Here is a 21,858-nt window from a genome sequence, read left to right on the forward strand (position 1 = left end):
CCCTATGCCTGAGAAGCTCAGGCCAATCCCTGGTTTGCTCTCATAGCTTGAGAGCTACATGGGGATTGTACAGGGAGTCGGAGATGCTGTCCCAGTGTCGGCTAGGACCAGGAAGAACACAGAGGAGCAACGCGGGTGGCAGCCGGAGCTTCAGGTAAGTCTTCCTTTTTAAAAATTATTATTAAACTCCCCCACCTTTGCTCCCCCTCCCGCACTCCCCCTGTACCCCCTCCACCTACCCCACCACTTTTGTTTGTGGCAGCTACCACTGGCACCAAATGGGCCAAACATTTTGATCTAGGGTTTTCTTAACACTTTACGACTGATAACTGGCATAAGATTGGCAAATTCTTCTTGAGCATTAAAATTGCACCATCTCTTATTTGATCTAATTTCCTTATGATGAATCTCCCACATTGGACCTTATCTCAATTGTACAAACTGAAACTACAAGAAAACTATAAATTCTGTATTTGTAACCTGGAACTGGGCTCACACCAACACATGTTTTTTGAATGCCAGTTGCTAGACTCATACTGTCTACTGATACAAAACCATTTATTAGCAAAATGTAATATACACATACATTTATCCTGCTTTATGGTAACACTAGGTCCCTGGGCCTCACTGACTCTGTTGCCCCTAGAAGCCAATGATGTGGCGCTGTTAGACTTTCTTCTGACCATTGCAGTTAAAGTCATTGTCTCAGAGTAGAAATGTTTCAACCATTTATCACATCACACATGGTGGGAATGGGTCATATATCTCCGAGGGGCACACAATTTTTACCTAAGGCTCCTTTTTTTCCGTTTTTTCGGCTTTTTACAGATAAATACAGACAGAAACCAATGTGTTTTCTGTCTGTGTTTATTTTTAAAGTGGCTAAATACAGAAAATTGTGCTTCTTTTAAATATCTCTCCGTGATGTCTTTCGTTAATTATAGGCCAGCAGCTGAGCAGATGGACATCATGGGAAATAAAAAAAGCATAATGGCATATGTCTACATGCATTTATGGTATAATGCTAGGACTAGCCAGTGGAGGTATTATTTTGTAATATTTGGCAACTTAAGTAGCTAAAACACAACAGATTTCAAAGTATGAGTATGCGTCTATCAGTTAAAAAAATATGGAAATGTGCAGTTTTACACTTTCATTTATATGCAAAAAACAAAATAAATATGGATAAATATGGATAAAAGGGACAAAAAATAAATATGGATAAATACAGACGGAAATGTTAAACAAAAAAATACCATAAAACCGGGAGTCCTATTTACAACTTAGAATCAAACTGCACCCCCAAGACTCTAGAACAGTGTGGCGATCCCTGGATAAATACATTTATACATTTAACTAAGCTCTCAAGGCCTCATAGCACAACCTATAACTGGCTCTTTTGATCCTAAGTTCTCTTAAGAATCAGATATCCCACTCCTCCCCACCTTCCTCCTCAAAACCTCTAGTCATGTTTGGCGTTTTTTGGTTATAAAGGTGATAAAAATGATGCCATAGACTTAGGAACAGAATTTACTTATCAAATTCTGTCTAAACAAATTACAATACCTTTGTGCCTCGAGTTCGCATACCCTTATAGATTTACTGCAAGGCACTGTTAAGAAAGTATTCCTTCTGGACCTGAAATGTTCTCTCTCTCATATTACTAATTAGAAGATCCCATTTATGCAATGATCATGCTTATCTTGACAACTACTGTATGTAAACCAATAGCATTTCACATTTCATGTGTAATCTGGACGTCATCATGGATTGTATTGCAATGTCGTCTGAATGTATGCCTGATCTTAAATTATTAAAACACTTTGAAAACAAAAATATAACAATGTTTTGGTAAAAGTCTCTATGAAGTCACCAGTTGTGTCTGCTGAGTTGTCAACTGAATGCATGCCATCAAATTGAAGCTGCACCCTCCAAAGACCATGGTTGTCCTTGTTGACTCCAATCCATTATGTTAGAATGTGTCCCTAATGTATGATTAAACAACTACCTCTTAAATAACAAGTACCTAAACCACGAAGGCTAAACAACGAATAAAGCCAAACTACTATGTTTTTAACCACCACTTTCTGAATCACAAATATTTTTCTATTGACATATATTCCGAATCTAACACTACATTCAACACAATGCATGTTTGAAACACGAACAAAAAAATTAATTAAATTAAACAACACTTCTAAATAAAACTATTTTTATTAATGAATCTTGAAATTAGCCATCAAATGATCTTTTTTTTAAAATACAGACGAACTTACAGAAAGACAGTTATGGACTGTATAAAATAATGAAATAAAAGTACATCATATTTTTTAATAATATTTACACACTAGAATGCTAACTGTAAAGCCGGCATAACAAACGGAATATTAACACAAATTGCACTATTTAAAGCGCTTATATCAAATACACATTCTCACAGAAAATATATATATTTTTTAAATGGATCCCAGAACATATTTTCATTTTTAAATACAATAGTCTCGATTAAAACATTTAATAAAAATTGGCCAGCCAAGAATTTGTGTCCATTTGAAGTGTGAAAACCACATGAACAGTCGCATCGAGCACAGGTCAGTATGCATCAGTGAAAAACAAGCATACAGCTTCATCTACTAGCCTTACAAGGTAAATTTTAACTAAATCTAATCTAACAACTGCATAACTTTAATAGGTAAATGTACAGATCAAATAAAAATAATATTTTAACATTTTTTAAAAATTGAAATCACTGAGTTACTTATTCGGACAGGCTTAGTAAGCCAGGTACAGTATTGGTTAAGGAGGTTATGGTTCAGGTACAGTAGTGGTTGTAGAGGTCGTGATTCAGGAACAGGTCGTTGATTAGGATTTGTTGTTAAGCCCACTCGTTGTTCGAAATTCGTTATTAAGGCCGTTTCCCTGTCCCTGTTGCTGGCTGGAGTCAGCCGGTTCACTACCACTTATTCGCAATTGATGGGGGAGGGATGTTACTTTAGCGCCGTAGATCGAGGCTTGAGTTACGTCTGGAGTCTCACTACATGTGGCTATTACACAGTATTTTTTCATACCTATGCTAACAACGAGATTCATCATCATGGTATTGTTGCATGTGGCTAAGAAAATGAACACTACCTGAGCCTGTGTCTGTATCTTTCGCATTGACTGTAGATAGTGCAGGCCATGGCTCTCAGTTTATTGGTTTGCTTTTTCTTGGCACTGCAATACATCTCAGGACGGTTGTCCTAGACATGGGTCCCGTGCTCTCCATGCCACTGGAGTCAAGCTATCCTGGCTGATGAGGGCTGAAAGCCCAAAACCGGTTCTGGGATGCGTGTTTCCAGTTCAGAGAGGACCTGGCTCGGCAGTTTGGGATGGACTGTTCCCATTGGGCACAGGGTCAAGACTGATGTGCATATGGCTGGGTCCAAACTGGAATGGCATGGTGAGCAAAACAAATATGGATTTTGGCCCAGATCTCTGTACTGGAGTGAATGTATGACATTGTTCTGCATTCTGTCCATCAATAGTTCTTTTTGCATTTGTCACCCCGAGTGGGACGGGTATGCCTAGACTTGGGTCCCGTGCTCTCCATGCCACTGGAGTCAAGCTATCCTGGCTGATGAGGGTTGAAAGCCCGAAACCAGTCCTAGGATGCTTGTTCGAGTCCAGGGAGGACCTGGCCTGGCACTTCTGGCTGGACTGCTCCCATTGGGTGCAGGTTCAATACTGATTTGCAAATGGCTGTGTCCAAACTGGAAAGTCATGGTGAGCAAAAAAAAAATGGATTTAGGCCCAGATCTCTGTACTGGGGTGAATGTATGACATTGTTCTGTATTCTGTCCATGAATTTTTCTTTTTGCATTTGTCACCCCGAGTGGGACGGGTATGCCTAGATGCAGATGCCCTGCTCTCCATGCCACTAGAGTCAAGCTATCCTGGCTGATGAGGGCTGAAAGCCAGAAACCGGTCCTAGGATGCTTGTTTCCAGTCCAGGGAGGACCTGGCCTGGCAGTTTGGGCTGGACTGTTCCCATTGGGTGCAGGGTCTAGACTTATTTGCATATGGCTGGGTCCAAACTGCAATGGCATGGTGAGCAAAAAAAGAATGGATTTAGGCCCAGATCTCTGTACTGGGGTTAATGTATGTCATTGTTCTGCATTCTGTCCATCAATTGTTCTTTTTGCATTTTTCACTCTGAAGCTATCCTAGCTAATGAGGGCTGAAAGCCTGAAACCGGTCCTAGGATGCTTGTTTCCAGTCCAGGGAGGGCCTGGCCTGGCAGTTCGGGCTGGTCTGTTCCTATTGGGCGCAGGGTCAAGACTGCTTTGCATATGGCTGGGTCCAAACTAGAATGGTATGGTGAGCAAAAAAACTATGGATTTAGGCCCAGATCTCTGTACTGGGGTGAATGTATGACATTGTTCTGCATTCTGTCCATCAATTGTTATTTTTGCCTTTGTCACCCCTTTTCTTCAAACCAGACTGGCCTACTATTTACAGTGTACATTTTAAGTGTACTCCAGACTTCCTCGCGGTGGCACCATATTTGGAAATCATAAACAGGGGGAAGGTCACTCTTCTACCTTGACCTTGAACTCTGGAACTCTCTTCCAGTTGATTTGTGTTGAATGACAAGTGCCCAGCTCACCAGGTAGCATGTTAAGGTCCTTGCATGTTCTAATGGTGACTCCACATGCATTAAAGATTTTGCTGTAGAAGATAACCTAATGCACAGACGTGGGAAACCCCAAAGCTGTGAGATGAGTATATCAAACTGGATACAAAGTTCAATAAGTATAAAAAGTGAAAAAATCAGCATTGAGTATAACGATTGTATTCAGTCATAGGTGGGATGTTAGTGCTAAATCTGACCATCACAAGCTCCCAATACTGTTAGCAGGATTTTGGAAGGGAAGAGGTTTCAATGTAAAAAGTTCTTATAGGTTTTATAATATGCTAGCCCTCTCTAGGGTTCAGAGTGTAGGAGGTGGTACATAAATGAAAATGGAGGTGTCAAGATAATGAGGAGGAGTGTTCTGCGCTTTCTTATAATATTTTTATGCGAACAATTTTAACTGGAAGTCAACAAGATTGACTGGTTGACTGGGTAGTCTGAATGGAGACATATTGGGGAGGCTTTGAGAGGGCAAGTTGACACCTAGAAGCTGAGGGGTGTTGGAGCATAGCCAAGGAGGGTCAGGAGGAGAGTTGACGAAAAGGTAATCAAGCAGAGGCTGATTTGTTAACTGTAGAAATCCAGCAGACCTTGGGAGGATCGATGGGCGAGTGTAGGCGAGTCTTAGGATGGAAATCACCAGATATCGTGGACTGGATAGTCTTAGGGGCCTGGCTACCCAGTAGGGATGGCAAAAATTAAAGAAAGAGTGTGAGGGTTAAGACCAAGGGAGAAATTGTAAGCCACGTGGACGGGATAGTCTTAGGGGCCTGGCTACCCAGTAGGGATGGCAAAGATTAAAGGAAGAGCGTGAGGGTTAAGACCAAGGGAGAAATTCTAAGCTAGAGCTCTGTACAAGGCTTTAGCTTCTTACCTTGTAGGGTGGGAGGCCCTGAAGTCTTATTGCATTCATCTGCAAGAAACTGAAGGGCCTTGTTGGGATAGGAGTTTCTTTAGGGAGTCTTAGAGAAGAAGAGAGGATCTAAGACTTGTCATCTTACATGGTTGACAAGTAAAGTGTTGTGTGGATAGTGAAGTCAGAAGCTAGAGTTTAATGTCTGGATTTAGGCACAGCTGGTTATTAGAATGAAAGGAGGAGGTTGAAACAAGAGGTCGGTTGAGTCAAGCCTTAGAGAAGATAAGAGCTAGAGCTTCTGTTCTAGGTGGTCTGATGGAACGGTGGGGAGAGGTAGCTGTTGGGGAGCGAAGAGTTTTGTTAGATGAGGGAGGGCTAGTCAGAGTTACGGGCAAAAGAGTAAAAGTAGAGTGAAAAAGGCAATGGCAAGGCAAAACAATTGTCTTTCCCCTCCAGTGCATCACCTATGGCTATGGGATGTGGGGGCTGGCACCCAAAAAGATGCTATTTCTGGAGACGAATACCTCAGGTCTCCTGGTGAAATTTCAAAGGTTTTTTAACTTTACTGTCATTTCCACACCCTGGTTCTTTTCACGCATCATTATTTTGCTTTTCGACATGAGATGCCCTAAGTGTTGAGGGTGTGACCAAGGGGTGTGAGGCTCAAAGAGAATGAACCAGATCTGGGGTTCCTTGCTTTCCCATCCCAACAGGACATGATTTGGCATTTCAGACTGAACGTTTCCAATTGGGAATGGACCAATTCTCAATGGAGTGGAATGTGGTCTTTGTAAAATTATTCCAGACATCACTTTTTTTGTTTCGCCACATGCTTACATGCAACATGGCTGGCATGAAACACTTTATAGTATTTACTTTATGGAATACATGCACATTATGTGTGGTGCCAAATGAATGGTCAGAACACATAAGCCAATGGGGAGACCGGCCTGGCGAGTGAAAGCTGATGCCATATCAGCACGAATGGTAAGCTTCATTCACTTTTTCTTTCCTCTTTTTATTAAGCATGGTGGGAGAGTAGATTACATCAGTCCATGCTGGAGTGTCACCAGAATGTGTGAGTAAACAAGAGACATGCTAATGGCTGCGGATTCATACAGTCACAGCCTCCACTTCCTCATATTTCTGATTCTTGAATTGTGCTATTCAATACCAATTCTCCAGTATATATATATATTTATATATATATATCCACAGCTACCCTTCTCCGTTGAAAAGGATGAGGGGACACAGCAGGGTTTCAAAGGAATTCTTTATTTTGTATTGGCATGACGCGTTTCGGCGGTTGCCTCATCAGATGCCTCCGTTGTTGCAGTCTCAAAGTTTTTTTCTTTCTTTTATTGATTATGCCCCTCCTTCTAAATTAGCGTGGGGCTCCTCTGAATCACATCTCGTTAAGGAGCACTCGGCCAGTTCATGGTATGCGGACTGCAGATCCCATCATGCAGTTGGTTCTCAATGTGGACGAATGCTCCCACACAGCCGGATTTTTTCTTCTTACTCACGGTGAGTGGCTGGGTTTGGAGAGTGGTAGGCTTGAGTTTGTAACACTGTGTTGGAAGATCGTAAATTCCTGCCCCTGCACTCCCAACCTCGCAGTTCCTCTGTTGGTGAGGCTTGGAGACGCCGTTGAAGTAATTCTGTCTCTCCGTGCGTGTCACGGACTGCCAACTGACAGCAAGATCTCTACCTCCATTGGGTGCGGGCGGTCTGGGTTAAAGCCACTGAACCCTAAACACTCCTGGAAGACACTTCTGGAAGGGTCCCCTCTGCATGTCACTGGCCACACGCTACCATATCCACAGCTACCCGTCTCCGTTGAAAAGGATGAGGGGACACGGCAGGGTTTCAAAGGAATTCTTTATTTTGTATTGGCATGACGCGTTTCGGCGGTTGCCTCATCAGATGCCTCCGTTGTTGCAGTCTCAAAGTTTTTTTCTTTCTTTTATTGATTATGCCCCTCCTTCTAAAGTAGCGTGGGGCTCACCTGAATCACATCTCCTTAAGGAGCACTCGTCCAGTTCATGGTATGCGGACTGCAGATCCCATCATGCAGTTGGTTCTCAATGTGGACGAATGCTCCCACACAGCCAGATTTTTTCTTCTTACTCACGGTGAGTGGCTGAGTTTGGAGAGTGGTAGGCTTGAGTTTGTAACACTGTGTTGGAAGATCGTAAATTCCTGCCCCTGTACTCCCAACCTCGCAGTTCCTCTGTCGGTGAGGCTTGGAGACGCCGTTGAAGTAACTCTGTCTCTCCGTGCGTGTCACGGACTGCCAACTGACAGCAAGATCTCTACCTCCATTGGGTGCGGGCGGTCTGGGTTAAAGCCACTGAACCCTAAACACTCCTGGAAAGCACTTCTGGAAGGGTCCCCTCTGCATGTCACTGGCCACACGCTAACATATCCACAGCTACCCTTCTCAGTTGAAAAGGATGAGGGGACACGGCAGGGTTTCAAAGGAATTCTTTATTTTGTATTGGCATGACGCGTTTCGGCGGTTGCCTCATCAGATGCCTCCGTTGTTGCAGTCTCAAAGTTTTTTTCTTTCTTTTATTGATTATGCCCCTCCTTCTAAAGTAGCGTGGGGCTCACCTGAATCACATCTCGTTAAGGAGCACTCGGCCAGTTCATGGTATGCGGACTGCAGATCCCATCATGCAGTTGGTTCTCAATGTGGACGAATGCTCCCACACAGCTGGATTTTTTCTTCTTACTCACGGTGAGTGGCTGGGTTTGGAGAGTGGTAGGCTTGAGTTTGTAACACTGTGTTGGAAGATCGTAAATTCCTGCCACTGCACTCTCAACCTCGCAGTTCCTCTGTTGGTGAGGCTTGGAGACGCCGTTGAAGTAACTCTGTCTCTCCGTGCGTGTCACGGACTGCCAACTGACAGCAAGATCTCTACCTCCATTGGGTGCGGGCGGTCTTGGTTAAAGCCACTCAACCCTAAACACTCCTGGAAGACACTTCTGGAAGGGTCCCCTCTGCATGTCACTGGCCACACGCTAACATATCCACAGCTACCCTTCTCCGTTGAAAAGGATAAGGGGACACGGCAGGGTTTCAAAGGAATTCTTTATTTTGTATTGGCATGACACGTTTCGGCGGTTGCCTCCTCAGATGCCTCCGTTGTTGCAGTCTCAAAGTTTTTTTCTTTCTTTTATTGATTATGCCCCTCCTTCTAAAGTAGCGTGGGGCTCCTCTGAATCACATCTCGTTAAGGAGCACTCGGCCAGTTCATGGTATGTGGACTGCAGATCCCATCATGTAGTTGGTTCTCAATGTGGACGAATGCTCCCACACAGCCGGATTTTTTTCTTCTTACTCACGGTGAGTGGCTGAGTTTGGAGAGTGGTAGGCTTGAGTTTGTAACACTGTGTTGGAAGATCGTAAATTCTTGCTCCTGCACTCCCAACCTCGCAGTTCCTCTGTTGGTGAGGCTTGGAGACGCCGTTGAAGTAACTCTGTCTCTCCGTGCGTGTCACGGACTGCCAACTGACAGCAAGATCTCTACCTCCATTGGGTGCGGGCGGTCTGGGTTAAAGCCACTGAACCCTAAACACTCCTGGAAGACACTTCTGGAAGGGTCCCCTCTGCATGTCACTGGCCACATGCTAACATATCCACAGCTACCCTTCTCCGTTGAAAAGGATGAGGGGACACGGCAGGGTTTCAAAGGAATTCTTTATTTTGTATTGGCATGACGCGTTTCGGCGGCTGCCTCATCAGATGCCTCCGTTGTTGCAGTCTCAAAGTTTTTTTCTTTCTTTTATTGATTATGCCCCTCCATCTAAAGTAGCGTGGGGCTCACCTGAATCACATCTCGTTAAGGAGCACTCGGATAGTTCATGGTATGCGGACTACAGATCCCATCATGCAGTTGGTTCTCAATGTGGACGAATGCTCCCACACAGCCGGTTTTTATCTTCTTACTCACGGTGAGTGGCTGAGTTTGGAGAGTGGTAGGCTTGAGTTTGTAACACTGTGTTGGAAGATCGTAAAAAAAATGTTTTAACTTTTAGTTGACGTTTTTCATTTAACCCCTTCAAATGGAACTGGAAAAGGCACTTGAATAACTGTGCACCCTTCTTGTATAAACACCAGTTCTTTTTCCTTGCTTGCCTAGCTTCTTGTTGGCTACCATTATGTCTCGTGTTTCAAACTCTACCCTCTCTTGTTCTTATTGACTAACTTGCTGCTCCTCTTCATTCATTCTGAGATGATATTCGTGTTGTTCTCTGTTTCATCCCCCCTCTTATTGTCCCTTTTCTTCTTCATGGTGACTGTTCTTTACACATTGTTCTTCACTTTACAATTCATACTGTCTTTCTGTTCTTGGCTCCTACCACATCTGTGTACTTTCCTGGCACACATCCACATATCTGGTGTATTTGGTGTCATTTTTAAGTCAACTTCATCAACTGTACTGGTCTTATTTCCCCTATTGTTCCGAATTCTTCATCATCCTTTCATGGTGATGCCCAGCACTCCAATCCCACTTTTCAGCTGTCTGCCACCTCAAACCACCTTCCTCCCCCTCCTAATCAATGCTCAGTTACCCCCTAGTAGGTTGCTTCCCAATTATCATAACATTTTTCTGCCTGCCCTCAGTTTACTTACCGCTCTTTTTACCCCTCTCAGATTTTACATGTTAAAGAATGTTATTAACAATCTTTAATGACTTTCTCTGCCTGTTGGCCTCCATGATGTTTACTTTCTCATCCCCATGGCTTGAATCTTTCGAATTAGTATTCTTTAATTCCCTGTAGGAATTCAATTACTAAAATTGCGGTTACCCTGATTTTTCATTTTCTCTCTCTTGTCTTCCTCTACGCCAACTGTTTTTCTCCCCCGTCTTGATTCACTCTCTTTTTCCCTTACAGAGGCCCAGATATTTCTTTTTCTCTAACATTTGAGTGCCTCTGTGGTACCCACAGATTCCCACCTCCATACTATCATTCAGACTATTTAACTGTCCTCCAACGACTAGTGTGTGTCCAAGTTCTTTTACATGTTATGTGTGCTTCATTCCTGAGATGAACTCTGCCTCATCTCTCATCTAAGGTTTGTGAATCTCTTGTCGATTGACCTATCCTGATGTTTACTCGCTGATCTCATCCCAGCAATCCGGACTGCTGTCTGCCCAGTCTGCAAAAGTATCTCTTTTCACAGTCTTTAACTTCCACCGCTCAATCAAAGCATTCACCTCTCCTCGTCATGCTCAGTGGCATTGCTATATTTACTGTCGATGACTATTGTTGCATTAAGCACAGGACATCTGTTGCATGTCAGAATCAATCAATCAATCAGTGACACTTATAAAGCGCGCTACATACCCGTAGGGTCTCAAGGCGCTGGGGGGGGGGGGGGGGCGCTACTGCTCGAACAGCCAGGTCTTCAGCTTCTTCCTGAAGGAGAGGTGGTCTTGGGTCAGGCGCAGGTCGGTCAGGAGGGAGTTCCAGGTCTTGGCGGCCAGGTAGGAGAAGGACCTTCCTCCTGTAGTCGCTCTTCGGATGCGGGGGACGGCGGCGAGGGCGTGGTTGGCTGATCGGAGGTGGCGTTTGGGAGCGTAGAAGTTGACTCGGCTGTTGAGGTAGCTCGGGCCTTGTGTATGTGTATAAATATTGTGTTCTGAATACTGTTTGAAAAAATATCTTCCCAATTGGTTGTAGATTTGTTAATATAAACTCCATTTGGTCATTTTTTTAATAGACAATGTTTAGAAATGTATGTCAGATGATATTGTGGACAAGAGTATTCTAGTTTCAGACCTCGGTATTGTGTTTCTCTTCTTACCTGGTTCGCTTCCCATCTTTCTCCCTCCTCTTGTCCTTTTTCTTAACATGGGCTCATTATTCATTGCTTCTGCTGTGCTTTGGTGGTCCCAAATTTCAGTATATTTTTCCATTCATATTTTCAGTTTATTCAACACCACTTGCACTTATTTCACCTTAATTTGGTCTTGAATCTCCAGTTATTTGTCTGTTGAAAGCTTGTGACTGTTCACTAAGTAAGTCCATTATAACCTACAGAAATCATCATCTTTTTGCACCCTATCACTGGATTGTCCAAAACACTGTGCTACATTTTTCTCAACCTGCTTCGTGTACTCAGCTTTCTTCAGCTGTTAATATCAGAATGATCTTGATTCTTTTCTGCCCTTCTCTGCTCTTGTTTCTTCAGTTTCACAGAATCAGCGCTTGAACCTAAGGAAGTGCCACACTTACTGATAATTCTTTCTACTAAAGAATCGACTTCGAGTCTGTCCTGTGATGTTAGAGTCTACATGTTGTTCTGTTCTACTTTCTCATTTTCCTCTTTCTGTCCCTTTGTCCGTTTGTCAGGCCCTTTTCTTACAACACTCCCAAATATTGGAATTCACCCCCTTTTGCAGTTTGCCCTTCCCCCAGTCTTTTTCTTTCCCATTTAAAACTGCTCTTCCCTCTGCTGCTTTTCCTGGCACTTTTACCAGTCCTAACGTGCTCTTTCTGTTCTGTGCTTTTGATAAAGCGCTTCATGAATACAATGAAGCGGCAGTGAGCCATGCCACACTTCTTCATATGATGTTGCCCAGTGATGCCCTTCTTAGTAGGCACTGTTCTTGACTGATGTGGTTTTGGGGTGTTTGTTGTGTTTCAGAGATCAGAGCCTGTGGTGAAAAGAATGAGCAGTGATGATGCTGATGAGGAAGTTTTTGATTTGACGTCAACGAGTGTAGCAGACTTTGCAGTAAGTACGAACAGGGATAAACTCTGCCGGGTGCAGAAAGCACTTCTACTTACCATAGGAATCTTTGTAGCAGAAAGTACAGTTTTCAGAATTTGGAACTTTCGCTAGGGGTTTGCATAAATGTGATTCCAATATTAAAGAAATGTCCCTGGCAAGACAAAGGAATTTTTTCGAACACCCAACATCGAACTGAAAAGAGTCTGGCTTGTGTTGCTTTACAGTAGCCTCTTAAGGGAAGACCTTAAGCTGCTTATCTCTATTTGGTGTCAAGACGTGTCACCTAGTGGGTGATGAGGGGAGTGCAGATGGTAATGTCCTGGGGCATGCAAAGTGTGGCACAAAAATGGTAGGAAATGCCACGTAATGAGAGAAGCAGATGGAAATTAAGGAAAAAGGGCTGCAGCACAAGCCACAGTAGAAAAAAGCACTTTTTTCACATCCATGCACCATGTGGTACCAGGCGCACAGTGCATGAATGTGTGGGGGGGCACTACATGTGCCCCCCAGGCCACTTAGCTTTCGTTTCACAAACTTTATTCGACAATTAAGTCATAAAAGTAAACATACATATATTACACAAATATTGATTAAAAAAGTAATTAAAAATCCATACAATAAATATTTAAACAGAGTATTAAATTAGAATAGACTATGCCGAATTACAATTTAAAAAGGAGGTAAAAACAATTTCATCAACATACATTTATCCAGAGAGGTTTTGCACAGAAATTCACAAGGGTTAGCCCTAGTATACATAGGCAAAAACAGCTTAATCTTCACATAGTTACCGCTGTATATTTTGTGCGGATTACCCAAGCCCATCTCAAGAATTTAGCCACAGCAACAGCAATTCTAGGCGTCGGATCTGTAGTTAGAATTCTCAAGGCCTCAGCATGCCTGTGTATCCCAAGCAATTTACATAAAGGCTTGATCCACATCATTCTGGGGGCAGTATACAGGGGACAAAAGAATAAAAAGTGACTTAATGACTCTTGTTCCTCTCCACATTTGGGACATCTGTTGTTACCACTTTTATCTGCCCATTTAACTGTGAAAGATCTTACTGGGAGTGATCCTACCCTAAGCTGGAAATAGAGCTTGCGATCCTGTTGTTTGCCAATAATATCCCAATATTGTTCCAGTTTTGGTTGGGCTTTAATATCCATGAAACGACCAGTTAAGTGAGAGGAGAGACCCTCTGACCTCACTTCTGTGATCACCATCTCCCAATACTTTTCTTTCAGGAATTTTTTAGAGGGAAATTGAGCGTTTTCCGGGTCCTCCCATAAGTCACTCATTCCTTAGCAGTGGTCCACAGGAGACGGTGGCTCTGCCTCGTGCCCCCCAAGTCCTTTTCCGTCTGCCTTTTCATGGCAATCAGACCACCAGGAAAAGGCAGTCTGAAAGGGACACCCTAATCCCTACGGCAGTGCATGTGCAGACACCGCCTCCATTGTAGGGATAGGATTCTGACCGCCACCACCCAACGGGATCTTGGATCCTGTCGGAGACGACGGTCTTTCCCCCGACCTCTGTGGTCCAACCGCATGCCTCAAAATGCAGCGGTCCGACCAATGGCAGGTCTGTTGGACTCATTTTAGGATCTGTCCCTGGTGTAACACTTCCTACCCCTTACAATTTGTCTACAACTTGTTTGCTGAAGAGTTTGCAGTTCTCTGTGTCAGGTATGTTAAGCATTTCAGTGTGAATGGGCACTCGTAATGCGTGAGACAAGTCTGTGCGTGTCTCATTACTCCATGTCAGAAGGACAATAATGTGACTGTGTGATGTCCTGCTCATTGCACTGGTGTTGAATGCTAGACTGTGCATGAGTCCTCTAAATGAGTAACTATCACCATGATGGTCACAGAACACAGGGTCCTGGGGGGATCTAATATTGATAAATCTTATGTCAGGTAGAAAACAAATGAAAGTGTTACAACTCACAGAATCTCAGAAGGGCATAGCCTTTGCAGACCGTCTTCTGCAAAGGACCATTACTTGGGATACGTCATACGTGCCATGGATTGGCGCTTTCACAAACAAACTCTTGGTTTGGGGCACATGGACCAGGAAAAAGGCACACCTGTTTGTCAATGCATTAGGTTTCAAAGCAGTAGTCTTAGTACTCAAAGCTTTCCAGATCCAGCTCGGAAGAAAGGTGATTTTGATTCAAAGAGACAACATGGCAGCCGTGTACCACGTGGTGAGACAGGGAACGGCTCACTCTCTCCAGTTCAGGAGAAACGCCATTGTCTTCAACGGAGAACCATTTTTCTTGTGTCCGTACGTGCTCCATGCCTCAAGAACAATTTGGCAGAGAGAGCAAGCAGGGATCCCTAAGAGAGACATGACAGGTAGAGAAAGATCACTATCTTTCACACTTACCTCCAACAATGGGCACGCCAAATAAAGATCTGTTCGTGCGTAAGGAAAAATGAAAATGATCATGCTTCACCTCCAGGGCCCACAACTTCAGTTGAATAGGAATGCTCTGCGGCTGGATTCCTCAGGGATATTTGGGTGCAGTATCCACCTACTGACTCTTCTACGGTATCTACATAGAACAAGCAATTGCAATGCAATAGGTTTCACATTAGGAAAGTTTGAGCTATTGGTCTTGTAAATGACAATTTTTTTATTTATGTGTTGTTTTTGAAAATATCTAAATTAATAGCTTTGTCATTTACAATGCCAATAGTTATAACTTTCGCAAATGTGACACCTATAGCATTGTAATGCAACATGTTTTGTATTTCTGTGACTTAGATGTATTGATATTACAAATAACAATGGCTTTTAATTTTTTTAAATAATTAATACTTAAATAAAAGTGATTGTAATTTATATTGGCAATAGCTTAAACTTTTGTAAATAACTTTTGTGAAGATAATGTTCAGTGTATTTTATTGTGATGAAAATCCAAGAACAGAAGTGAAATATTAACATATTTTTGTGACATTTGTAATAAAGCTTGAAACATTGAGAGAACATATTTGAACCAGTGATGCTGCGGTTGCGCTGAGTGATGCTGTGGTTGCGCTGAGTGATGCTGTGGTTGCGCTGAGTGATGCTGTGGTTGAGCTGAGTGATGCTGTGGTTGCGCTGAGTGGTGCTGAATGGTGCTGTGGTGGTGCTGAGTGGTGCTGTGCTGGTGCTGAGTGATGCTGTGGTGGTGCTGAGTGATGCTGTGGTGGTGCTGAGTGATGCTGTGGTGGTGCTGTGGTGGTGCTGGGTGGTGCTGTGGTGGTGCTGGGTGGGGCTGTGGTGGTGCTGAGTGATGCTGTGGTGGTGCTGAGTGGTGATGTGGTGGTGCTGAGTGATGCTGTGGTTGTGCTGAGTGGTGCTGTGATGGTGCTGAGGGGTGCTGTGGTTGTGCTGAGTGGTGCTGTGGTGGTACTGAGTGGTGCTGTGGTGGTGCAGAGTGGTGCTCTGGTGGTGCAGAGTGGTGCTGTGAGTAGGTACTTCTACCCTGGCAAGTGAAGACAGAGAACGTTGCCTCTTGTGTGAGAGTGTACCTCAGTACCCTGTGAGTGAAACTGATGCTATGAGTTCCCTGCATGTATGAGAAACGTGCACTCTCGGCTGCCCTGCCTCCTGCGTGTAATGATTGTACAGTGCACTGCTGCGTCTGTGGACTTGAGAAAGGGTTTAATTAGTGGTATGTGAGCTGTGTGTATATGGTCTTCTTGGACCCCAAGGACCGATGAAGGCACAAAGTGAAATGTTATTACATTTTCTAGGAAATAACAAAATACCCCTCAAACACTGCTGCACATGAACTATGATATGAGCTCATGTCAGGGCCAACATAGACATGCCGGATGCTTGGAAGGAAGGGTGCGGGAGGGGGGTTGGATGGGGTGACAAATATTGAAGCCAGCTACATTCTGTTCTGTCACTGCCTATTTCAGTTTGTTTGTTTATTTCGAGTATGTGTGTGTATGTGTGTGTGTGTGTATCACCTATTTACATTGCCCTGTGATTATTTATTTTTCCTTCTGATTTCATGTCTTTATCTTTCATTTTGTGTTTATCATCTGTTTGCAAGTCAGCAAGTAGTCAGATTTGTACTTCATATTACCTAATCGCTTTCTGCTGCACAGCAGAGTAATCTTTCGGTACTGTGGAAAGATGCAAACAGTAATTGGCTGCCTTTGAAACGGAGCCTGGCTGTGGAGTGGAGGGAGGGAGGGGGTGACAGCTGGAGGTGCGAACCAGCTGTAATACAGGAGAGCTGAGCTATTGCCTTTGAAAACCGCATCACAACCACGCCGAGCAATGACAAGTTAAACAAGCAATGTCCTGAGCAAATGGTGGGGGCCTGAAGCAGTGGAGTGGGAGAGGTGAGGGGGGAGTCACGGGGAGATTAAGGAACAAAAGGCAAGCAGATGAAGCGACAGGGGCACGGCCTGGCGGCCGTGAAGTGCAGGCAGGGGCGGGGAGCAGAACCTTTAAAGAGCCAGAGTCACGGCCTGCGGCCGTGAATAAGTGAAGTGAATAATTAGGGGAGGAGAACCAGCAGGCTGATAGGCAGATGGCTCAGGCAAGCTCGTGCACTTCCCAAAATCCGCTTTTGGGGAGAGCCCTTGGCCTTAAGTATTATTTATTTTTCCTTGTGATTTTGTGTCTTTATCTTTCATTTTGTGTTTATCATCTGTTTGCACTGATTCGTGGCTGTCCGTATTTGAGTCTGTGTTTTGTGCCTATATGAATCTCGGTGTGAGAGAGAGGGTGGGGAGGCAACGAGAGAGAGAGCGCACGTGTGTCTATGTGTGTGTGTTTGCATGTCTCTTTTGGTACAGCAGAAAGATGCAAACAGTAATTGGCTGCCTTTGAAATGGAGCCTGGCTGTGTAGTGGAGGGAGGGAGGGGTGACAGCTGGAGGTGCGAACCAGCTGTAATACAGGAGAGCTGAGCTATTGGCTTTTGTTAGGTTAGGCTACTGTTCACATAATCCTATTTTCCAAGTGTTGCTGTCAGAGCACATGTTTAGAGGACGGTTTTCAGAGCGTATTTGTGATTCGTGTTTGCCTGCTTCTATATTGAGTGTACAAGCTTCCCCTGCTCTGTGAAGCCGGGACTCAGAGCGGGATATTTTCGTCATTGATCTGGTCTTTGTTAATAATTTATGCTGAGCCGCAAAGGTAAGCAAGGTGACAAGTGGGGACCTTTTCAATTGACATCTACATATAATAGTTTAGGAGTCTCTTCTCTGCTTAAGTGATTTTTAGTGAATAAAATTAGCCTTAATATGCAAAATGTTTATTTCTAAATTTGAATTATGACCCCCCCCACACACACACATGCACGCAGACATTACCCATTTGCCCATGTAAATATTACAATTTGACATCACAATCCTGCCTACTGACTGAGAAACCTCAAGGGATTTTCAACAACCGTCGGTTTCAACCTTCAAACGTTCAGTTCTTTAATGCTGACGCAGTTGCTTCAGATACAGCATTGTTGAATGCACAGCTCCCCAGAATGAAACATTATGCCATGCCCTATGTACATTGCTTAAACATGTGTTTCTGTGCGCTGATCATTTAAACATTAAACCAGAGCCTGCTATATCCCAAGCTCAGGGCCTTTTAAAGACGGACAGGAATATCCCAAGCTTAGTAAAGGCTCTACATACTGTTTGAGAGGTGGTGGTGCAGTCCCCTTTGTTAGACCTTTCCACACTAACATCACGGCACTGAAGGGCCGTTTCACTCACCAAAAACAAGTTATTTGGCACTGGCTAAGAGCAGCTCGTCAGCAAGTAGTCAGATTTGTACTTCATATTATCTAATCGCTTTCTGCTGCACAGCAGAGTAATCTTTCGGTACTGTGGAAAGATGCAAACAGTAATTGGCTGCCTTTGAAACGGAGCCTGGCTGTGGAGTGGAGGGAGGGAGGGGGTGACAGCTGGAGGTGCGAACCAGCTGTAATACAGGAGAGCTGAGCTATTGCCTTTGAAAACCGCATCACAACCACGCCGAGCAATGACAAGTTAAACAAGCAATGTCCTGAGCAAATGGTGGGGGCCTGAAGCAGTGGAGTGGGAGAGGTGAGGGGGGAGTCACGGGGAGATTAAGGGACAGAAGGCAAGCAGATGAAGCGACAGGGGCACGGCCTGGCGGCCGTGAAGTGCAGGCGGGGGCGGGGAGCAGAGCCTTTGAAGAGCCAGAGTCAAGGCCTGTGGCCGTGAATAAGTGAAGTGAATAATTAGGGGAGGAGAACTGGCAGGCTGATAGGCAGAAGGCTCAGGCAAGCTCGTGCACGAGGCGTGCACTTCCCAAAATCCGCTTTTGGTGAGAGCCCTTGGCCTTAAGTAGCGGTTTAGCTGCATTAGGGCTCTTTTTCCTATTCCTGCGGAATAGGAAAGGGGCGAGCCCTAAAAATGTGTCTGACTGGGCGGAGGCTCACATTGGAATGGCAATCATGTATTTTCTCGTTGATTGAAATTTAGTTGTAGGCATGCAAAATTGTCCCTACATGACACAATCTTTGCAGCCAACAGAAATGGATTGTATTGCCCCTCAATCCTTAGTAATTTTTTTGGGCTATTGTGTACCTGAAATTGCCCATTTTGACAACACCCAACGACATGCTCAGGCTACTCTTATGAATGTGCAGTAAAGCACATGCTACAAACAGGATAAAAGGACATATGTGTAACCCTCGGTTGGAGTTTGAAGTGGCTGTCTGTTGTAGAGTCACAAGTGACATTCCCACCTGCATTAGCAGTAGAAAGTGAGACTATACGTCACTGCTGCTTACACATCTTTGTCACATGCCATGTTGGGGAAAAAGAATCCATGGTGGAGTGTGTGTACTTTTGCATTGTGGGCTTCAGCGTGATGAAGGGATGAGCCATTCGAGTCATGCCTGAAACCAAAAAAAAAAAACTCTGAGAAAAAATACAGCTTGTACCTTTCTGGACCCAACACTAGATGTCGTGAGCATGCACCACCTGTGAACCTACAACAGAAAAAACTACAAACTGATAATTGCAGGTAAGTAATTTTTTCATTTCTATTTTTTATAATAAATCATTACTTTTCTTAAGATGATTATCCCATTTTATGAAATGCAGGAAGTGTTCTATTCTTGAATCTTAGCACATTTTCTGAAAGGTGCTTCTATATAAGACACAGCATGTTTCTTTGATTTACACATGACATTATGTGTGCTTTGCTTAGTATGAAAATCTTGTTGAGAAGAAAGAGCGTGGGTGTGGAATGTGATCAAGTTTTCCGTCCCTGATCGACTTTGACTTCTGTGAGATTTTGTCATTAAAATCTAACAATCAAAACCAAAAAGAAACTGAATGTTCCATTTTCTTACATTTCCCTTAAAATGTTGTACTGCTTAGCGTTGCACTGCCGGAATTCAGCCTGTGCAGCACAGGGTGACTTCCATTGCAGAATAACACAGCACTGCTGAAAGCAGAGTGTACCCAACTTATGGACATGAGCCAGACGTGAGGGCGCTGATGAAGGCAAAGTAGGTAACTTCATAAACCAGCTCCAGGGCTCACATAAAACTGTTAAAACATAAGTGTGTCATCATTGCTACACCTTCCCGCCTCTTTACTTCTTCTCCCATCTTCCAGATGTTTCTCCTTAGTTCATTGCCAGAGGTTAAATGAGGGGTGGAATCTGAGTAAGAGTCTACAGGATTCTGCTGAAAAATATTTTTGACTATGTTCTAGAGAATTTAATTGCCTGCTCAAATCCAACATTCTGCTTCATGGGGCAGGCGAGCCGGATTTACTACCCAGCCGTGTAGCAAAAGAATCTCAGTCCTCTGGAATACTTTGACAACAAAACAATATTTCCCGGGCTTATTCATGAGAAACAGATATGAATCTGTTTATAAGTGTGTCTTATTTGATAAAAATGTAAGATGGAGCCTCAGACACCAACGTTGGTATCAAGCTGCGTCTCATCCACCCGACAGTGTGTTGGAGGGCGGATAAGATTGTTGTATTCATCAAGAGTACTTGGGTGGTCTCTGTGAACTCACTTATTAATTATGTCAGTGGTCTATAGATAGTATTAAAAATCCCTTGCAGTAATCCCATCCTCTATAATTTATTATGAGATATTTTACTGTGGGATATTAAAAACTGACTATACAGGACTGTAGCGTCCCAATCCCTTTAGTCAAAAATGCGTTGCCTGTTATCCTGTTCCAATGTTGAAAATCCTAAATACAGACTGCTGTTTGGGAACAGAGGAGAGAGGCTGTAATGACTGAGACGTTTTCACAAGCATTACTTTCTGTTTTTATTCATCAGAACCTTCTTTTTTCAATATGTTTTTTCTCAAATCGGTAAGAACTACATTATTGGCCATATTGTCATAAATCATCCGGGGGCTATTACCAAGCTTCATTTAGCAGTATTTTTACGAGCACTACAATACAACTACTTATTTACTACAAAATGTTATTCGCAAAATTTCACATGGAGGTCTCTGCTTCCACCTCTTATATCTTTCATGTGTAGTGATCTCCCCCCAACTGCAGAGATCGCAACACACCTACACCTCCATTTACGTAGTAAATGCACAGAGGGACATGGAGTGGTGGCTGCAAGTTGGAAATACTTACTACTAAATGGGAAGGGGTTAGATAGGACTAAGGAGGGGGTTAAGAGAGAGCTAGAGTGGGAGTGAGGGGGAACATGAATACACCCACAAAAGAGTAAATTATTTGCTATTCACAAACTTCTCTTCTAAAATTGCAACAGTCAAAAACAGTCCCAAATTACAGTAAATGTATTTCCAGCTCAGACCTGAAGTCCAGGATCCAGCACCACACATGGCCAACCACTGGTACTGCAAACAAAACAGGTGATGGACCGAATGTGGATCAATGTCACACACTCACCCCAGTCCAAAGATCTGGGCCCAAATCCATCGTTTTTTTGCACTCCACACCACCCTGGGTTAGACAATGGCGATATGCAAATCAGCTCTGACCCTGTGCCCCATGGAAACAGTCCAGTCCGAACTACAAAAGCCATGTCCTTCCCAGAACGGAATCAAGCACCCGAGGACCGGACCGGTTTCGAGGTAACACCTCTCATCAGCCGGCTAGCTTGACTCCAGTGGTGTGGAGTGCCTGGGACCCACGTCTGGGCATCCCCAGCGCACTTAGGGCGGAATTTGCAAACAAAACAGGTGATGGACCGAATGTGGATCAATGTCACACACTCACCCCAGTCCAAAGATCTGGGCCCAAATCCATCGTTTTTTTGCACTCCACACCACCCTGGGTTAGACAATGGCGATATGCAAATCAGCTCTGACCCTGTGCCCCATGGGAACAGTCCAGTCCGAACTACAAAAGCCATGTCCTTCCCAGAACGGAATCAAGCATCCGAGGACCGGACCGGTTTCGAGGTAACACCTCTCATCAGCCCGGCTAGCTTGACTCCAGTGGTGTGGAGTGCCTGGGACCCACGTCTGGGCATCCCCAGCGCACTTAGGGCGGAATTTGCAAACAAAACAGGTGATGGACCGAATGTGGATCAATGTCACACACTCACCCCAGTCCAAAGATCTGGGCCCAAATCCA

At 44.0% G+C, this 21,858-nt stretch overlaps 1 protein-coding gene across 1 annotated transcript in view; it reads left to right on the forward strand.

Annotated features, from left to right (window-relative positions):
• The window catches only part of COBL (cordon-bleu WH2 repeat protein), a 955,089-nt gene that overhangs the window by 516,875 nt on the left and 416,356 nt on the right, over nt 1-21,858 (forward strand). Inside the window, exon 7 of the mRNA XM_086964957.1 lies at nt 12,193-12,282. Coding sequence (XP_086821083.1) covers nt 12,193-12,282 — 90 coding nt within the window. The remainder of the gene's footprint in view (nt 1-12,192; nt 12,283-21,858) is intronic.

The sequence above is a fragment of the Lissotriton vulgaris genome, chromosome 4_1 (genome assembly GCF_964263255.1).
Source record: "Lissotriton vulgaris chromosome 4_1, aLisVul1.2, whole genome shotgun sequence".
In the NCBI taxonomy this organism is placed as follows: Eukaryota; Metazoa; Chordata; class Amphibia; order Caudata; family Salamandridae; genus Lissotriton; species Lissotriton vulgaris.